The sequence below is a fragment of the Phalacrocorax carbo genome, chromosome Z, assembly GCF_963921805.1.
Source record: "Phalacrocorax carbo chromosome Z, bPhaCar2.1, whole genome shotgun sequence".
Taxonomy (NCBI): domain Eukaryota; kingdom Metazoa; phylum Chordata; class Aves; order Suliformes; family Phalacrocoracidae; genus Phalacrocorax; species Phalacrocorax carbo.
Genome location: NC_087548.1, coordinates 74610806 through 74629657, shown reverse-complemented (window position 1 = coordinate 74629657; position 18852 = coordinate 74610806). Strand labels below are relative to the sequence as shown.

Sequence of the window (18852 nt, the reverse complement as noted above, 5' to 3'; positions counted from 1 at the left end):
AAAATTGTGACATTGCCTCTTGTCCAACAAATACTTCACCAGTAACAAACATTCTGGAGCCAGAAAAAACTCTAAGATGGCCAAATTGCATCATGTGTTATGCTGTTACTTAATGAAATTATTAGAGTATGACTGATTTTAACTGACGTAACATCATATAACTCAGGTCTCTCAGGGAGGAAGAAATAAACCCAGTTACTTTCCTCCCACGTTGTGCTGTAAAAGCAGTGCACATTTAGGAAACACAGATTCGAGCTGTGCACAATAAAGTCCAACAGGATGACTGGATTCTGTCTGAAGCTACGCTCGCTGCTAAAACTTCATACCTAGTGAAGAAAAGCACTATAAGCTTTTGTGCTCTTCCTGTTCACAGAACAGAGGAGTTCAGAAGGATCCCGGCACTTCCGTCCTACGCTTCCACTCGCGCCACCAAGAGCCGAAAGCCCCTCCACCGCAGGATCACAACGCGAGGGGGCTGTCTGTTCACCCATCAGCAGGAGGTTTTCTGGGCACCAGACCCGCCTGCGCCCTGGCAGACCCCCTGCCGCTCACCTGTGAACATTTTCACGAAGCCGGCACTCGACATGCCGCTGCCCTGCACGGAGTTACCGCTCGCCCCACGCCCCACCCGCAGCGGAGCCGGCCTCGGGCAGGCCCCCCGCAGGCTGTGCGTCGGGGGCATGGGCAGCTCAGCGACAGCAGGCACTGCAGGGACAGTAAAACAACGACTGTCTGTCCTCATGTCAACACGCAAGGACGGGCGCACCTGCTTATGGCTCAGTTTGTCTCTGTTTAGGTCAGTCAAACCGCCCATGTCAATTCTGCCAGCGGGTTCAGACCCACCGGGTGATTTCCCCTTCGGGCATCAGCTCCCTCTGGAACCCGCATCCCCCTCAGGCTGTCGCGCAGCACCTCTGCATGAGAGCCCAAGGGGAAGAGACGGGCCAAAGGTGGGAGCCGGGGGCAGATCTGCCGGCCGAGCCGCGGGCGGGCGGCGCGGCGAGGGCAGGGGGAGGCCGGAGCCTCCATCGGGCAGCGCAGGGAGGAGGAGGTGCTGTGAAAGAGTTACGTGGGGATGCGGCGGCGCAGGATTCGGAGGCGAGGGCCGGCCCGGCGGGTGCCGTGACAGAAGAGAGGGACTCGGGGACAGGTGAGGTGGAGGGCTCTGACTCCGCCCCGACCGCTGCCCTTCGCCTCCCACCGCCCGCCCTCGCCGCAGCGGCGGCTGCGCGGGGCGGCCCGGCCCGGCCCTGCCCCTCCTCCACGCCCCGGGGCGGCCCCAGCCGTGCCGCCATGCTGCCCAACACAGGGTAAGCGCCCCAGCCCTCTCCGCGGCCCCCTCCCTCACACCGGGCCGCCGCTTCCCGCTCCTCCTCCGCCGACGGGCAGAGCGCGGGGGCGGGCTCGGCCGGGGCCCATGCCCCTGCGGCGGCTGCTTTGCCCTCCCGTCCTGGGGCCGCGCAGCACAGCGCTCGGCCGCCCGAGAGCCAACTGCTCCGCCGGCGGCGCGGGCGGACGTGCCCCGCCGGCCTGTGCGCGGAGGTGCTCGCAGGGCCGGTCACGCCGTCCGCGGGGGTCGCTGGCTGCGGTTGCGCAACGCGCGGTGACGTCAGAGGTGCTGGTGGTGGGGTGCCTCCACGTCAGAGAGGCGGGAAGGAAATGGTGGAGCGAGGGGGCAGTGGGGCTGGCGGCGGCCCGGGGAGCCTTCGGAGGGGTCGCTGGGCAATGCCCTTGAGCCGAGCGTGTTGCGGCGGAGGTATTTGCTGGAGGGCTTCCATCTACATTGGGTAGCGCAGCTGTGGTGCTATAAACGTTAAACTGCCTTTCTCTCTTCTGCCAAGCCAGCACCTTCTTACCCGGCAATCAGATTTTCTTCCAGTGTAGGATCTTGATTTAGAGTCATTTTCTGCCTTTCTTCAGAGCCAGCACTGCTAACAGCCAGGGAGATAAGTTGGCATTATTTGCTCCTGTGTGTTATAAACAGGATTATTCATTAAATTCCCAACATATGTGTAAGCAAGCTGTAGAAAGTCTCTGATGTGGCCTGCAGGTTTCTGTATTAGCAATTATGCCTGGTGAGCAAGGAGCCCATCTTCAGTCCTTTTCGAGATCCCTGAGACTCCAGGGCACAGGGGTGAATTTGACATTTTCTGTCTTATTACCAGAATTCAACTGCGATGGAAGCGGTAAAGATGCAACCTTCACCCCACAGGTCATAAGCAATTTTAGATCAGTGCATGCTTTAAAAACTTGTAAACTATTGCACTGCTAAGTGAATTAAAAAATAAATCCTAAGTCTTGCAAGCTTCTCAGCTTGCTTAGCAGAGTAAAACGCTCTAACTTCTGGGCAGTTCTTTTGGGTTGTAAGAGGTTGGTCCATCTGGCTTTGCAGGTGCTGTGACACAAAGTTGCAGACGATAAATGAAATATTTTGAGTGAGTCATGATTAGGAGTAAAATTATGGGAGAAGCAAGAATGTTTAAAAAAAAAGTAGCATGAGAGAGAGTATCAAGTCATCTCGATGCTTCAGAGGAGATGAAGTGAAAATTAATCTTTCCTATTACTAGGCCTTTGCTTATTTTGGTGAACACTGTTTCTGTGGGCTGTAGGGACAGAATTAGAGGCCGTGGAGTTGGAATCGAAGGGAGGGAGCTGCAGAGAGTGAATGTAGTCAGTGGTAGTTGTAAGCCTGGGGAGAAAAAAGAGGCTTATGTAGGCTGGAGATGCAGTTATGCAGAGAAAAAAAGAAGAGTTGGGGGTGATGACCAGTGTAGGAAAGGTTGGAGGGGAAAACTAGAGAGTGTAACTGGAATGAGTAAAATATGTTCCCTGACATTTTGAAAAGAACAATAATTTGGGGAAAGGAATTGTATCTGTGGCTGGACTCCTCCAGATTGGAAGGTCAGGTAATTCAGTTTGGACCTTGAGAGGTCTCCAGTCCAGCCTCTTGCTGAAAGTGAGGTCAGTTGGGAGATTAGGCAGGGTTGCTCAGGGCTTTGTCCATTTGGGTCTTAAAAACCTCCAAGGCCTGAAATAGCTCAGTCCCCTGCTCTGCTGCCTGACTGTCATCATGGGGAGGACGGTCTGAACCTCTCCAGTTCGAACCTTCCTTCTTTCAGTTTGAAGGGACCTGTTGTCTCTCATCCTCCTCCGCTGCACCACAGCATGTATGCTGGGCTCCATCTCGTCAGTCACTGCACAGGCATTGGGTGGGCGGCTACTAGATCTCCCAGAACTGTTCTCCAAGCTGAACTGGCCCTCTCGCACAAGTGCTGAGCCTGCAGCCATCTGTGTCTTCCTTCACGGAACTTGCTTCCATTTATCAACACATAACTTGTATTGAGGGACCCAAAACTCATCTCAGGATTTCAGTGTGGTCTTACGAGTGCCAGACAGAGGTGTATAATCCCTTCCCTCCATCTGCTGGTTATGGTGTTCTTGTAGCCCAGGGTGCTGCTGGCTTCTGGTGTCAGGCATGTTGCTGGCTCATGCTCCGCTTGCTCGCTGCCAGGTCCCCCAAGGCCCTCTCAGGAGAGCGCTTCCTGGCCATTCAGTCCCCAGCATGTGTTGTTGCAGGGACTCTTTCTTACTAGATGCAGGACTGCATCTGTCCTTTTTGAATTTCACCAGGCTCCTGTTCATTGAGCCCCTTGGGGACCCATCTGAAGAGCAGCCCTGCCCTCAAACTTGTGAACCGGTTGTCATCCACCCCCAGGGCATTTTGTCACTTCCTTCAGGTTGTTTAATGATGTTAAACAGGAGTGGACCAGGAGTAGAGGTCATACCCCACTTGTTACAAGCCTCTGGGCAGAGTATGACTTATTAACCACCACCCCCTGAGCCTGACCAACCAACTAGTTTTTCACCTGTCAGGTTCTGCACCCATGTAGGCCATAGTATCTTAAATGGGATGCAAAAATATTGTGAGAGATGGCGTTGCAGCCTTGCTTTCACCCACTCCATTGAGCAAAGGGCCTGCTTGTACTACCAGTGTAGCAGCAGAAGGCCCTGTGCCTTTGACATCCTTCACAAGCCTCAGGTGCAGGTGAACTTGTGGTTTTGCTGACACCACCCCACATGCCTGGGTGATATTTCTAAGAACTGTTTTGCGGCCTGTCCTTGCTCCCGCTCCCTGTATGGCACCTTTGTATGTGGGAGCTGAGTCACGAGTTCCCTCTGTAGCCATGCTGGTGTCCTGGTACATCTCCTTGTCTTCCTGAATGGACCACTCTTGTCCCGGAGGGGCTAAAAGACACACCAGCTTTCCTCAGCTTCCTTCTCCTTCAGAGCTGCTTCTCGCTGGACCCCATTTAACCTCTTCCCTGACTAAAGTGGGGTCTGCTGACTTCATATCGGTTGGCTGAAGGTAGAAGCCAGATTCTGGCCGTGTTTGAGTTTTACAGTCTGACTACGTATTGCAGAGATGGACTTCCCTCACTGTACGTGTGACTGGGCTCTCAGCAGCAGGTTTTTTGTGATTCGCTATGCTCTTCTGAGATTTTATTTCCTGTACCTCTCTAGAACCCAGTTTTGCAAAGGAGAGCCGTTTGAAATGGCACCTGCAGGGCTTCACTGACTTCCTGGGACCATGCAGATGCCTGACTGTGCCACTGTTAGGGAAGATCCCTCCTCCCTGCCCCATTGCAGTTTCCTGCCTTATGAAAGCAATCATCTGCCCTCCTAGAGAATGTTCTATGGAGGCATGCTCTTGGTTTGGAGGGAAAAAACAGACCTGAAGAAATGGTAGCAAGTCAAGTCTGGCCCAGACTGAAAGGAAAACTAATGCAAGTTTGGAGGCTGGTGGTGTAACATTTGTGACGCAAGTGAAAAGTGAATTTGCTGCAGCTCCTAGTTTATATACATTCTCTAACTGGGGTTGAAAACTTGGACCTCTTGGTTTTTTCCACTGAGTTAAGGAAAGCAACACAAGCTTTTTGCAGAACACTGAAATACACATTTCTTCATGTGGAAAACCTGTGGTCTAAGACGTTTTACTGTTGAGTATGCTTTAAACTGGAGTTGATCTTTTGCTTTTCAAAGATTCAGTGACACTGTGTAAGCCAGACATCTTTCTGACACTCCAAAACTTGTTAGTTTCTCCAGAGGTTTTGATTGGACCCATTTTTGGGTGGGACCCCTTGGATTTGGGGGGCTGCCCATTGTTGCTAATGGGAAGCTGTTACGTTTAGAGTAAAACCTTCAAAAGCAATAATGGCCATTTCTGGAAATCAAGTTTTTGGCACCCTGCATTGGCATTGTAGTTCTGGACTTGAGCTGTATACCATGTTGAGACAGCAGTTTTTTGTGTTCAGAGCGATGTGACTCGTAAATTACAGAGAGCTGTGTAGGTGTGTTGTCTCGTTAGAAACTGGCATTTTGTTTTTACAACTTACTTATTTTCCATCATTGGAGAATGTAGCAGCTTTGTTGTAAAGAGTGTGGTGAATCATTTTACAAAAAGGGAGAAATGTAACTGGGTCACCTGTGTAATCTTCTTGCTTTATAGAGTTTGCAAACTTGGAGAGTGGTCTTACCTTCTGTGGTATTGTAATCTCCTGTAGCTGTAGCCATTTCTTTTGTATTTAGGGGCTGCTTTCATAGTAAATGATGAAGGCATTTGTCTAGTTGGAAGACTGCACTAGTTACTTTTACCCTTAAAAGAGTGCTAAAAGTCAATGATTTACAGATTTTGTTTTGTTCTCCCTCTTCTTTACCCCTCACTTCCGCCTTCCCCTTTAGGAAATTAGCAGGATGCACTCTCTTCATCACGGGTGCAAGCCGAGGCATTGGCAAAGCCATTGCTTTGAAAGCTGCCAAGGATGGTGCAAACATCGTGATAGCTGCCAAGACAGCTGAGCCCCATCCTCGTCTTCCAGGGACTATCTACACTGCTGCAGCAGAGAGTAAGTTGTAATAAATGAAGGGGGGCTTCAGGTACTGGGCTGGGTGTGTGCTCTAGCTTAACTGTCATACCTGAGTGGAAAACTGCCTAGACTCCCTTAGCTACAACTCACCTTTTATAAAATAAGCTTAGTGCTTCTTTTGCCTCCCAGGAATGCTGGGAGGTAACAAAATATTACTGTAATGAAAATGTATGTATATAGGTGTTAAAATTCTGTGTTAGTTGAGATGTATGTGTGTACCGTACCCATTCTCAGTGTTAAGATTTGGTTTTGGCTTCCTTGTTCTTTAAGCAGCAAGGAAATGGTCACAATTTTAGAGTGCGATTTTCCGCGCCTTCTTGAAGCGTGTCATTAAATGAGAGATTCTCAGTAGTTTTATGCTATTTGTTCCAAGAGCAAATTTTTAAATGTTTAATTTTTTAATTGTGCAGTTGAAGCGGCTGGAGGAAAGGCTTTGCCATGCATCGTTAATGTGAGGGAAGAACAGCAAATTATTAATGCCGTGGAGAAAGCTGTGAAGACTTTTGGAGGTATGGTAAAGTGGGGAGGAGACGTTAACAGGCAGATTATTCAAACAGCGAGAAAAGAACAGCCTGCCTTACTCATGCTTTTTGTCTTTAAATGCTAATGTGAAATGGCTTATTTTAAAACCAGGGATTGATATTTTGGTGAACAATGCAAGCGCCATCTCTTTGACTGGCACTTTGGAAACAGAAACGAAGAAGGTCAATCTTATGATGGATGTCAATGTACGAGGAACCTACCTTACGTAAGTGCTGAGAGAGGGGAGCAAAGTAATTGTAATAATGTATATTATCTCAGTTTTTCTGAGAATTTGTGTAGTTGTCTTGCCGCCCTAGAGTTGGAGAGCAAGTATTCTACATGTGCTCATGGGAAATTGCTCGGAGATCAGACACAAGAAAAAAATTCTACAACACAAAAATTGGCCAACTGATTTTAAATTAATATTTGCAAGAATTAAATGCAAGTTAGAGTAAACAGGAACCTTATTACTGTAGTCATTAAGTGTTCACAACTGCCTCCATGCAGGTAGGAAGCAGAAACGAGCCTATTTCAAATGGAGGTCCAGCTTGGCTTTGCCAAATGCTGTTTGTTCTTTCATTTCAAGCAAAATGACTAACTCTGCACACATCAAGTGCAACATATTGTTTGTCAGGTTCATGCTCATAAGCTTCTTTCTCATCTTGAGAGATATTATGTAACTTACCATAGCTAAAAGAGAAATGTTAAAGATGTAACTTAATGATCTAAAATATTCTCTGCCTACTTTCAGCTTATCAATTCTATCGCTTATTTAAATTACCATACCAAGCTTTGATTTTACAATTCCTGTGGTCCTTATTTTGCTCATTTTTTTTGGAAATGGATTCAGTAGTTGGGATCATCTTTAGATTTACAGGATGTCATTTAAAGTTACTCTGTTTTAAAATGAAAACTTTGATTTTGACAGAGTTGTGTCAGATATTATTATATTCCTTAACGTTCTTTTGCTAAGAATCAGTGAAGGGATTTGTCATTAGAATAGTGTAAAAATGGGCATGAATAGCAGCTTTCTGAACTAGAGAGGCAACGTGCACAGCATGTAGATATGGAGAGAGGAGGAGGGTGGAAGAAAGAAAGACTGTGCTTGCAGAGTGGGATTTCTGTGCATCCACCTGTGATGTCTGCTTTTGAAAGGCTATATGCATAAGCAGTTCTGCACCGAGAAAGGAAAATTGGTTTTGGAGCTCGGTGTTCCAGAAAAAGCTCTGTTGATATCTCTTGCTAAATCTCTGAATGGGTTCCACTGTATTGCCAGGGGCAAGCTCCGTTTACCCCTCACCATCCAACAGCACTAATCACTTTCTTGATGGTACACCTACCTATTCCAAATTAATGGAGAATTCTTAAAGTCATCTTTCCTTTGGGTGCTACTCTGCCTTAAAAAGATTAAAAAGCAGGCTCTGTGTTGCTGCAAATGGAAGAGTATACGAAAAAGTAATGCCTCTCAAGGGAAGTTACAAATGATCTTTGTCATTGCTTTAATAGCTGTTAACTGGGAAGACCTGGTCAAGCATTTCAGCCTTTTCTTCCCCTTGCTTTGCATGTTCCTTCTGCTCATGATTTGTAGAGACCTGTTTGCAACTTAATGTTGAGAAAGTTGTAATAGTTTAAAAAAATGGTGTGGATTTGTTGTCTGTGTGGAGGAGGTAGGGGGATGTCCCATCTTAGGGAGTATACCTGTTGACATATTCTTGTTTCCTGCACATTAAGAAATTGAGACATCTGTTAGTGAACCTTGCACACTGCCACTGAAAAGAGTTGAGACCCCAGGACATTTAATCAGGTGGTAAATGATTTACATTACTACTTTAATGATTCTGCAATTGAGTGTGTCCCTTCTGTGGCGGATGGAATGCGTGGGTCCTGTTGAAATGTGTGAGTAGTAGGTCAGTAGTGTAGTCAGTTGCAGTGCTTGATGAAAAATTCTCCAGCAGAGATCAAATGCAAGCGTGTACCCTAGTGCTAGAAGTGAAGTTTCTATAAAGTAAAAGTTAAGATTGACAGATATGCATAAATTCCAAGCTGAATGAAACGGTGACCCTTGCAGTCAGCAGAGAATAGGTTTTCAGTTTTGCTTGGAATATTTGTAATAGCCTTTCACTATACAGTATTATTTCTTTAATATGGTTTTAAAGAAGAAAGCAGAAGACAGTGTATTTATGACTAAATGAGGCTCTGCACTGTTAATTTCACTTGTTGCCTCATAGTGTTTTGTTGCTCATAAGTGAGCTGGGACAAAGTTTTTTTGTTGTTTATGTCAGTTATATAATTGATACAGGGGCAGGGTGTCAGCTTAGCATTGGACTTTCATGAAAATGAAAATTCTGGTCTGCTAGTATGGTTTTTCCTGTAATTATAGGTGTTCCATAAAACAAGAGGTGACTGATTTGCCTGCCTGAATCTATCTTTCAGGTCTAAAACATGCCTTCCGCACTTAAGGAAGAGTAGGAACCCCCATATCCTGAACCTCAGCCCACCTATGAATTTGAAACCCATGTGGTTCAAAAATCATTGTGGTGAGTAGCATTCAGTGCCTTTGTTGTTATTTTCTGAGAACTGCGTAAATACCTGGTGAAATGTGCAGGAGTGCCAGCCCAGAATGCTAGAACTTATATCTTTAGCACTACATAGAGACTGGCAGAGTGTTTTGTACCTAACTGAAAAGAAATTGTTTTGTGAGAAAATGTAGTGCAGGTTTCATCCTTTATGTTTACAAAAATGTTTTCAAGGTAGGAGTCTGTGCTTTTTCATTGGAATTCTTAAGACTACAGAATACGTTCTGTTCCAAACAGAGATTGAAACCCAAAACCTGTTCTCTCACCAATTCAGGTTCACATTTGATTTAATAGAGATAAAGTTCAATGTTGTCTTTTAAAATGGAAATTAATTTTGAGGTGGGAAAGGGACCCCATTTTGTCTTGAAGTAAATGTTGCTCATTTTAAAACTTTAAAAAAACTTTTCCATTTTGGATACTTGTCATGTTGAACTCCTTCAGCAAGTCCCAGTTCTTTCCTCCAAAAGTTTCCCTTCTGGATCACAAGGATTTAGAATTTCCTCCTCCCCCTCCCCCCTTTTGTTTTCTATAGAAGACTAGTTTGGTCATTAGCAGCTAGTATGCCTTAGAGGTCTTGAAAAATTGAGCACTTTTGTCAGTGTGCTGGGGGTGTATAAAAAGAACAACAAAACCACCATACAGCTAGGCTTCAGTCACTGTTTTTGTCAAAACATGGATAGCTCTCATTTTACTTGTAGTGAAGAGATGGCAGGCTATGGTCTGTATCTGCTGGGGGTGTGTAGTGGGGAGAAGGGAGAGATTTTGACTCTAGGAAGATAATGTTTTGTCCCCAAAAACTTAAATTTGCCTTATGAAGAAGTCATTTGTTTTTTCTTTCCTTCATAATTAAAGTTCTGATGATGATAGAGTGTAAATTTTTATCTTTTTTATTCTTGTCTTAGCTTATACCATTTCTAAATATGGGATGTCCATGTGTGTCTTGGGAATGGCAGAAGAATTTAGAGGAGAAGTTGCTGTCAATGCTTTATGGCCTAAAACAGGTAATTTCTTTTTTTTTTTTAATAGTACTAAAACAACGACTTTCTGTATTTTGTCTTCTGCAGCTTGTTTTATTTGGTGTTGATTATACTTCAGACTTCTGGGATTTATTCAGCAGGTGGAGCCATTCTTTTGTATATTCTTTGTTCGTCCTGCATGGGGACTGGTTTTCATTCCTAGCTCTCACTAGACTTTTGCCACTTTGATCCAAACTCATCTTCAGCTAGTTCACAACCCATTCAACCTTTTCAGTTGGCTGAAGCATCTGTGTAGCATTTGGCTTGTCTGCGCTCTTTTGCACCCAGAGTTTTGGTTTGGAAGAATCATGAAAGTATTAGCACGCCTTCATTAGTAGGTATTAAACGTCTGTGTGTGTAGTACTATTTAGAATTCCTTCCTAGTTAAAAATGCCAGAGTGTAGATGGAACTGACAAGATACATACCTCTGTAAATGTAGAAATAGTTAAAAAAAAACCCTGTTTCTAGAAGTTTTGGTGCAGTGGGCCAGCAAATGGTTGTTCACAGAACTGTCTGTTCGCAAGTCGTAGGAAATTAGCTCTATGAAAGGAAAAAAACTGGTTGCTCCCCCACTGTATTAACTTCAACTTGTTGTCTATGGGTTAGTGACAGCTGTTTGCCCAAGAGGCCAGCCTCTATGTGGAGAAATGATACTGATGTCAAAATTAGTAAAGACAGAGGATAATCCTGCCCCTTAATAGTATTAGCTCAGTCATCATATTATGAAACATTACAACAGCAGTTTTTATTCCCTTAACTAGTGGAAGGAGGGAGGGAAGAAGGAAGAGGAAACAAAAGTATGAACCAAGATCCTCTCTGGGGCTAGTCCTCCAGTGTAAGAAGTGTTTGTACCCAGACACTTTTCAACATTTTCCTGTTAGGAGTTGCAGGCCCTTTTTAGCTTCTACTGTGGAAACTCTGATTTGCTTCCTCTTAAAGTGAGGAATATGAACCAAAATTAATTATTTCAGACAAAATCAGCTGAGTTTCTTTGCTTCAATACTCTAAGTGATACTTAGTTGAACACTTGGGTTAGTATGTCTGACAGACTTGCTCCCTTTCATTGGTCTGGATGCTTGCATCCTATATTCCCCAGTAAATGGATGCCTGATAATTCTGCTTACACTACGAGTTTTACCCGTAGAAATATTTTGGTAAGGGATTGCCTTTTCGAATGATAATTGTATCATTCATGATAATTACATGAATCACAAAACCTGTACTGTCTATTTTGAAGATAAGCTCTTCATCTTTGGTGTACCGAAGGCAACTGCCCATATGACTTCAGGGTCTGGATTGCCTTCCTGGCAGTGGAGTGAAATCTCACCTTTCAGGTTTTGGGTCTCTGATGTATTTTTGTATTTCTGAAGGAGTTAGAAGAAACATGTGTTTGTTTCCACGTACTTGCTACTTGAGTGCTCCTGGGAAACCTCAGGAAAGTTTCAATGGAGATTTCCAAGGATCTATCCTTGTCATCTGGAATAGAGCCATTCAAGCCTTTAGCTCCCTAGACCTCATGCCCATCCTGTCTGTCTTGTGCCTAAAATGCCACTGCTAGATGGGTTTTATATGTCCTCACAATCCTGAGTAATTTAGTTTCCATTAGCAGAGGTCTACCATTTTGTGGTTTTTGATATCTGATTTCAATAATGTAAATTGCGTATGAGAGTTTGATTCCTTCACTGTCCCTATCTGGAGTATCTCATTTAGACAGAGACATGTGGTATCAAGCTGCAGACAACATTACTATTTGACTTATTTTCTCACACAAAAGGTGTTACAAGATTACCTGTGTCTTGTAAATGCACATATTTACATGCTGCATAAACACTTCGTGTGCCCCCTCCACAGCTTTCTCATTCTTCAACACCTTCTTCTCTCTATGATTCTGGATACGCTGGAGAAAACATTCACTGCTGTGGTGGAAAGGAGTTGGTGGCTTTATGGGTCCCAACATACTGTTCAAAGCTAAAGAATTCTTCCTGCAGGGACCAGCTGGTTATATTTTTCATTATCTTGCAATGTAGGTGTTTTCCAATGTCCATCTGAATAATTCAGCCTCCTGTTTTTCATGGCAAGGGAAAACAGAACCTAGGAGAATTTGCCACCCTCTCAGAATGAAGTTTTTTTCAGAGGGATGGCTAACTTTATAGGCAGAGGTTACATTAAGTCTTACGTTGCATAGTTGAACACATGATTTATTTCCAGTGTTTGCATATGCTGTAGCACTCCAAATGTCAGTAATGGCACCAGTGTCCCAGATACGGTCTGGCGCTGAAGGATGTCTGTGATGGTATTAAACTTCTAAAAAATCTGACCTCCTTACTCGGGGGGAAACCCAAACAAAAGCAAGTAGTGTCTTTCTCCTGTGCATTAGAATGCCACTGTGTCCTTGGTACATATATTTGTACTTGCTAAAATAAGAGGATAACACTGCAGAGAGGCTGGCACTTGTTACAGAGTGCAGCTAATATCTATTCCCCTCAGGAACCTGCAGAACATAAGGCTTGGAAGTTCAGCAAGGTTCAGTTTACAAATGACAATAGTATATTCTAATAAATGTGGTTTTTAAAATTAAGATTTCTCTCTGTGAGATGCTGCAAAGTAATTTAAAAGGAAACTAAGCTTTCTATAAAATCAAAGGTATGTAGGCAGTGCTTTGTATTTGCTGAATCCATTCTTGCTGACTCAGTTTAAGACTGTTAGAAACGTTAGATGAGCTTTCAAAGTCTGTGCAAATCAGTGATGCCTCCATGAAAACTGGTGTGCCCTCAAGTATAAAAGAAGATAATATTGTGCAAATTCTCCGGTATAAAAAATGTTCTTTCAAAAGGATAATCTTCCAAAAGTGAGAAAGTTAACTACTGTCATGTGGTCACCAGAAAGAGAGTTACAGAAGTCCTTGGTATCTGAAATAGAGTTGCAAAGTTCTTAATTAAAAAACCCACTATAATCTTATACAAATGTGATTAGCCTCTGTGCTAGTATGGATGCCAGTATCTGTTGATTAATCCGACTCTTTGAACATGTGGTAGTATGCTGGTAATAAGATGCCAGGAGCTCTCCATTGACCTAAAGGTGAAAGAGGAAGCCTACCAAAAGGGCAAGGGGCCATCTCATCCCTACGAGTGCATATGAATAACAGAGGTATAGTGGGACAGAACTGGAAGACTCTTGTGTGTACTAGAGGAAAACCAGCAACATTTTATGTGAAAAGGTGGAACAATGTGCAGCCAGGTGTGAGGCTGTATCTGTTTAAAACCTTTTTGCTTCACTCTGTGCACATAGGCTTACTGTGCTCAGAAGAATAATAGTCAACACTAACAGAGAAGTGGCAGAAACGTGGGCCAGGAAAAGTGAACAGCTTAATGAATCCTCAGAATAGTGGAATATATCCAGGTCAATAGAACCTGGTAAGTTTCATCAGAGTATTTGACAGAAATATTCTCTGAACTGTTGGTAGTTATTTTAAAAAATTAAAAAATCTTGCAGGACAGATTGCATTTCAAAGGACCAAAGAAAGGCAAATTTATCTCCTCTCCTTAAAACTGAAGAAAACTCCTAGGGAGATGTAGGTGTATGTACAGTATATCTACTCACCCCTTTTTATTTAGATGTGTATTTATAGCAGTTCAGTTGATCTGAAAAAAAGAACCTGAGGTTTGCCAAAGGTAAATGAAACCTGGGGACTAATCCTCACCACAGAAGAGTAAAATAAGAGTCAGCAAGGACATCTACCCACTCTTGCACTTCCATAGAAAGCACTTTGACAGGATGTCCATGGCCAGTGTTGAAGACTGTGTCCTTTTCCCAGTTCCAGCTTCGGAAGGTGAAAGATCCAGCTCAGGTAGACGTGCCCTGCATGGTGCCTGTTCTTTACGTTTTGAGTGATGTTGGCATAATTTCTGCATCAAAGATGCTGTTACTTGTGTGGAATGGAAGCACTGAAAGGAGGACAAAAGTGATGTAAAATCAAGTTATCCTTCACCTCTGCAATCTGCCAGCCCCAGGTGATAGGAGAGGATTTGCAAATCTGTCCCAAAACTTGGAGGCGGGGTGTTGAGTCTTGAGCAGCAGACTGGAAAAAGTAATCAAGCAGAACTGTATGGGGGGGAAACAGTCACATGGCAAATGCCAAAAGCTACCACCTCTGTGGAACAGAATGAAAGAAAAATGGAATGGATATCTCAGCCTGGAAGGCCAAATTACAGACTTAAACTGGAACACGCCACATTAGTAGCTCTGTTGAGGGAAGCATAAAGAAGACTAATGAAATGGTGCAAAGTTAGTAGAATTGGTAAATAAAACGACCAGAAGCTTAGGAGATCTGGATTTTATTCTTCAGGCTAACAGCCTTTCTGGGCAATATTGAACATGTTATTTGAGGTTTTGCTATTTTGTTTCTCATTAACTTAGGAGAGACACTTTGGTATTTCCTGGAAGTTATTACAAGGCTAAAATTAAGCATCAAGGTTTTCAGCATGATAATCAGCAAAGAAAATGCCTCTTAATGACTGAGGTATCATACATTCACTTTGAGAAAGATAGTTGTCGTTTTAGATTTTTTATGTCCTGAATAGCTGGGAAGAAATACAGGGGGGACCACACTGGTAAAGCGACAGCGGGATGTGAATGTCAAAAAGTCCTGCCCATCATTCCACCTTTTGTTTCCTTTAATAGTTTTCTGGGTTTTACTGGTGCTTGTAGAGAATTATTTGTTGGTCGATAGCATATCCTAGCTTTGCCTTCCTAGAATTTCTGTTTGCGTGAAAGGAAAATGAAGTTTGTGTACTTGCCAGAGAAATGGGAAATTCATGCTTTCAGTGTTAAAGGTTTGCTTTCTTACCCTCCAAACTTTCTAGCCATTCATACAGCCGCTATGGATATGCTGGGAGGATCTGGAATAGAAAAACAGTGCAGGAAAACGGACATCCTTGCAGATGCTGCGTATTGCATTTTAACAAAACCAAAAAGCTTCACTGGAAACTTCATTATTGATGAAGTTCTGCTGAGAGAAGAAGGAGTTAAGGATTTTGATGTCTATGCAGTTGCACCAGGTAAAACAGACCTTTAAGATGAGAAGTAAGTTCAAAAAAAGAGGGAAGGCCATATGGAGAATATTGATATGGTTTTATTTCTAGGGGCTCTTAAGTTGTCTGTAAAAAGTTGCTTTGCCTCAGCTTTCAAAACATGCCTTCCTGGAAAGCACATACGAGTCCACTGAGATTCTAATCACCAAGTGTCTATTAAATTAAAAAAAAAACCCACTTCCTTGAAAAGAAAATGTATTTGCACTGTAGATGTATATATTAGTATTGACCAGCTAGGGAGATTGGCTTTTTTTTTTTCTTCTTCAAATACTTTTCACTGCAACTTTAAGAGGCTTCTAGGTCAGATTTTAAACATGTCTAAACATGTTTAAACATCTCTAAACATGTTATTTCATGCTACGTCTTTCCTTCAAATTGTACTTTATTTACTCACAAACTTGGCTGTAGTTTCAAACAAAGTGGATTCCTGTTTGTGCTTTCCAACTTTACTTGGACTTACTGTTATAATTTTTCCTCCCTTTCAGGTCACCCCCTGATGCCTGACTTCTTCTTGGATGTTGAAATTGATGTGGCAGCCATGAAACAAGAAAGATATGGTAGGGAAAGCACTGTTCGTACAAGTTTCTGACAATAATGAATGTCCTCTCTACTTCAAGTTTATTTTTTTCTTTTTTTTCATTTCTCCCAAGAGCTTGGAATCCACTCAAGCTTTTTTGCAAAACCCCTTTTTTCATTTGGCGGGTATGATATATGGAAGTGATTCTGTACTTTAAAAAAGGGAAAGAATGTTACCTCCCGCAGGAGTTTCATGGTATAAAATCTGTGGCTTATTCTGAAGAATGTTTTTAACCATCTGAGTTGTGCTGGTATGAAGGTCACAGGTAAATATTGCTGGAAAAAGAAATTAAATGGCAAACAGCACATTTTGCAGGAGTGTCCCATTGGCCTTGCTAAATGTATACAAAAGAACATGACATAGAGGCTCCATTGCTTCTTAGATGAAACTTGCAATATTTACACAATTTAAATCTCTTAGATGAAATGCAGAAATTTATTTTCAGAGAAGGATTGGTTTTGCTTTTTCAGAATTGTAGCGTGTCAAGTTGGAGGGCAACTAAGATGCTGAAAAGGTTTCACGGGAGTGAGTGCCAAAACAGGGAAGAGAGACGTGCAGGGGAGGCAAAGTTTGAACAGGCCCTTTCCCTTGAAAATCCTGCTTGAGCCATTGCGTAGGACTGCTCTGCCGGGGCGGGTGGTGTGAGTTCCCCAGGCCTCACAACACAGGTTATTTAGTCGGGACTCACAGAACAGTCTGAGCTATTTTTTGATCCTTGAGAGGCTTCTGATAACGTTTTCAGAGGCGGTTCAACTTGATCAGCCTTGGAAACTGCCAGTGCTGTCCCTTACTGTTAAATGTACACATTCCCTGCGGTACAGTAAAATGCTGATGAAAGCAGTGGATTGATTTACAGCTTAGAGGCCTTTGCAGAGGAATTAGCGAAAGCATCCATGTTCTTAGCAAGATGGGCAAGGCAGGCGTACTTTGAGGTGGAAGTGGTGTTTATTAAAGACATGGATTTGGTTCTTGTGAGCGAGGTCAGGAGTATATGGATTGTGTTAGAAAACAACGTGCTGTGTAAGCCTTTGACATGAACTGTGAACAGTCAGAATTTTGCTGTGGTTTTATCTTCAGTTTTCTTTTGACGTAATAAGGAGTGAAATAAATTGCAGATTTCCCTTTAGCGCTCTACACCTGTCCGGATTCCCAGGTACTAAAAGCATCCCCAGTCAGTATTGATACTGAGGTGGAAAATACTCATTATCCCTACTGTGCAGCTTAGCTCTTTTCAAACCGAGTCCTCTATGTATGTCTGTACATGCAGTTTTTAGACTGTGTTGTGTTTGGAAGAGAAGAATAGTCTCTTTCTTGCAGGTGCCTCCCAAGCGGCCAAAGAAGAGAAGAAATTAAGCGCCTCCCAGCATGAAGGACCAGGTGGAGCAAAGGCTAACGCAGAATCTGCTCCCGCCAAGCCCTTGAGCCCTGTTGCAGAAACATTCAGAGTTATTCAGGGGGCAATCAGTGAAGAGTATGTGAGAACTACGCAGGGTGTCTTCCAGTTTGAGTTGTCCGGTAAGACCATGACTTGTAACACCTCCATGTGCTCGCGCTCCTGGCAAAAGGCACTCAGTGATTTCAGGCAGAAACACCTGCTCCTTCTCAGGGCCAAGCTCAGCACGCCGGGCAGCTGCCGCCACCGCCCCTCCCGGCCCGTGTGGGTAGGCTTTGTCACAGCACGGGGCTTGCGGCGCAGGGTCAGCGCGATGATGGGCAGGGGTGCTCGCAGGCTCCTGGCAAAAGCGCCAGCTGCCACTAGCTCTGTCAGCAGAGTGCGGCCTCTGGGCTCTTCTGCCCATGCCCCCGACGCACAGCCTGCGGGGGATCTGCCCAAGGCCGGCTTTGCTGCGCGCAGAGCGTGGGGCGAGCGGTAACTCCGTGCAGGGCAGCGGCAGCCTCTGCAGTACCGTGGAACTGCTGCAGCTGGCCACGGCCGCGGTGGTGGCCAGGGAGGAGGAGGAGGAGGGCACCACGCTCTTTGCTGCCATGTCACCTCTTTCCCCTGTCTGTTCAGGCGATGAAGGAGGCACCTGGTACATTGACCTGAAAACCCAGGGTGGCAGCGCTGGGTTCGGAAGGCCTCCTGTGACAGCTGATGTGGTCATGAGCATGTCGAGTGCCGACTTTGTGAAAATGTTCACAGGTGAGCGGCAGGGGGTCTGCCAGGGCGCAGGCGGGTCTGGTGCCCAGAAAACCTCCTGCTGATGGGTGAACAGACAGCCCCCTCGCGTTGTGATCCTGCGGTGGAGGGGCTTTCGGCTCTTGGTGGCTCGAGTGGAAGCGTAGGACGGAAGTGCCGGGATCCTTCTGAACTCCTCTGTTCTGTGAACAGGAAGAGCACAAAAGCTTATAGTGCTTTTCTTCACTAGGTATGAAGTTTTAGCAGCGAGCGTAGCTTCAGACAGAATCCAGTCATCCTGTTGGACTTTATTGTGCACAGCTCGAATCTGTGTTTCCTAAATGTGCACTGCTTTTACAGCACAACGTGGCAGCAATATGGCTGCTCAGCCTCACTGTAGTGCCATTACATTTTCCCGTGGACAGGTTGTCTCCAGTTCCTTTTCATTTTCTGATGTTTCTGTTTCTTCTTTTTAGGTAAACTAAAGCCAACCCTAGCCTTCATGTCAGGAAAATTAAGGATTAAAGGTAACATGGCACTCGCAATAAAGCTGGAGAAGATGCTGACACAGCTTAACTCTAAACTGTGAGGGGAAGCCTTACTAGCAGAACAGTGGCCTTTCATATATAACTGCAATGCTGTTTTAAAATGGTAATCCTTTTTTTTTCTCTAATGTAATATAAGAAGTATGGATAACATATGAGTTATTTAGAGAAGAAACAACTCTAAGACGAGGTTTTTGTGATTAAACTAATTCATTCTTGAGAATACATGTATTAGGTTGCTGGTGTTTTCTTTTTGTCTGCTCCTCTGGATTAATGCAGGACACCTGAAATGAGTTTTTCCCCATATAATTGCTTGCACACATGTCCTATAAAAAAGGTGGGGGAGCAAATGTCACCCTGCAGATCTGTTTCTGTGCCAAAAGTACCATGGAGAGATTCCTGAGCTGGCTTAGAAGTGCAAAAATATGATCTGTTAACCAGAGCCCTAACTAACCCTGGGAAATGAACATCTCATTAATGGT

The 18852-nt window shown here is 44.3% G+C and overlaps 1 protein-coding gene across 3 annotated transcripts; it reads left to right on the top strand.

Annotated features, from left to right (window-relative positions):
* Positions 1 to 569: 569 nt before the first annotated feature.
* HSDL2 (hydroxysteroid dehydrogenase like 2) lies at positions 570 to 18597 on the top strand. 3 transcript variants are annotated; one of them, XM_064439440.1, is made up of 11 exons: positions 570 to 796; positions 5740 to 5903; positions 6335 to 6433; positions 6558 to 6672; positions 8880 to 8983; positions 9925 to 10023; positions 14902 to 15096; positions 15615 to 15686; positions 17024 to 17221; positions 17721 to 17849; positions 18302 to 18597. In XM_064439440.1, the coding sequence occupies exons 1-11, from the start codon at positions 585 to 587 to the stop codon at positions 18412 to 18414; spliced, it is 1500 nt and encodes a 499-aa protein (XP_064295510.1). In that variant the 5' UTR covers positions 570 to 584; the 3' UTR covers positions 18415 to 18597. The 3 variants fall into 3 exon arrangements, with proteins under 3 accessions (XP_064295510.1, XP_064295509.1, XP_064295511.1); XM_064439439.1 differs by lacking the exon at positions 570 to 796 and adding an exon at positions 1161 to 1310; XM_064439441.1 differs by lacking the exon at positions 570 to 796 and adding an exon at positions 4726 to 4784.
* The last annotated feature ends 255 nt before the right edge of the window (positions 18598 to 18852 follow it).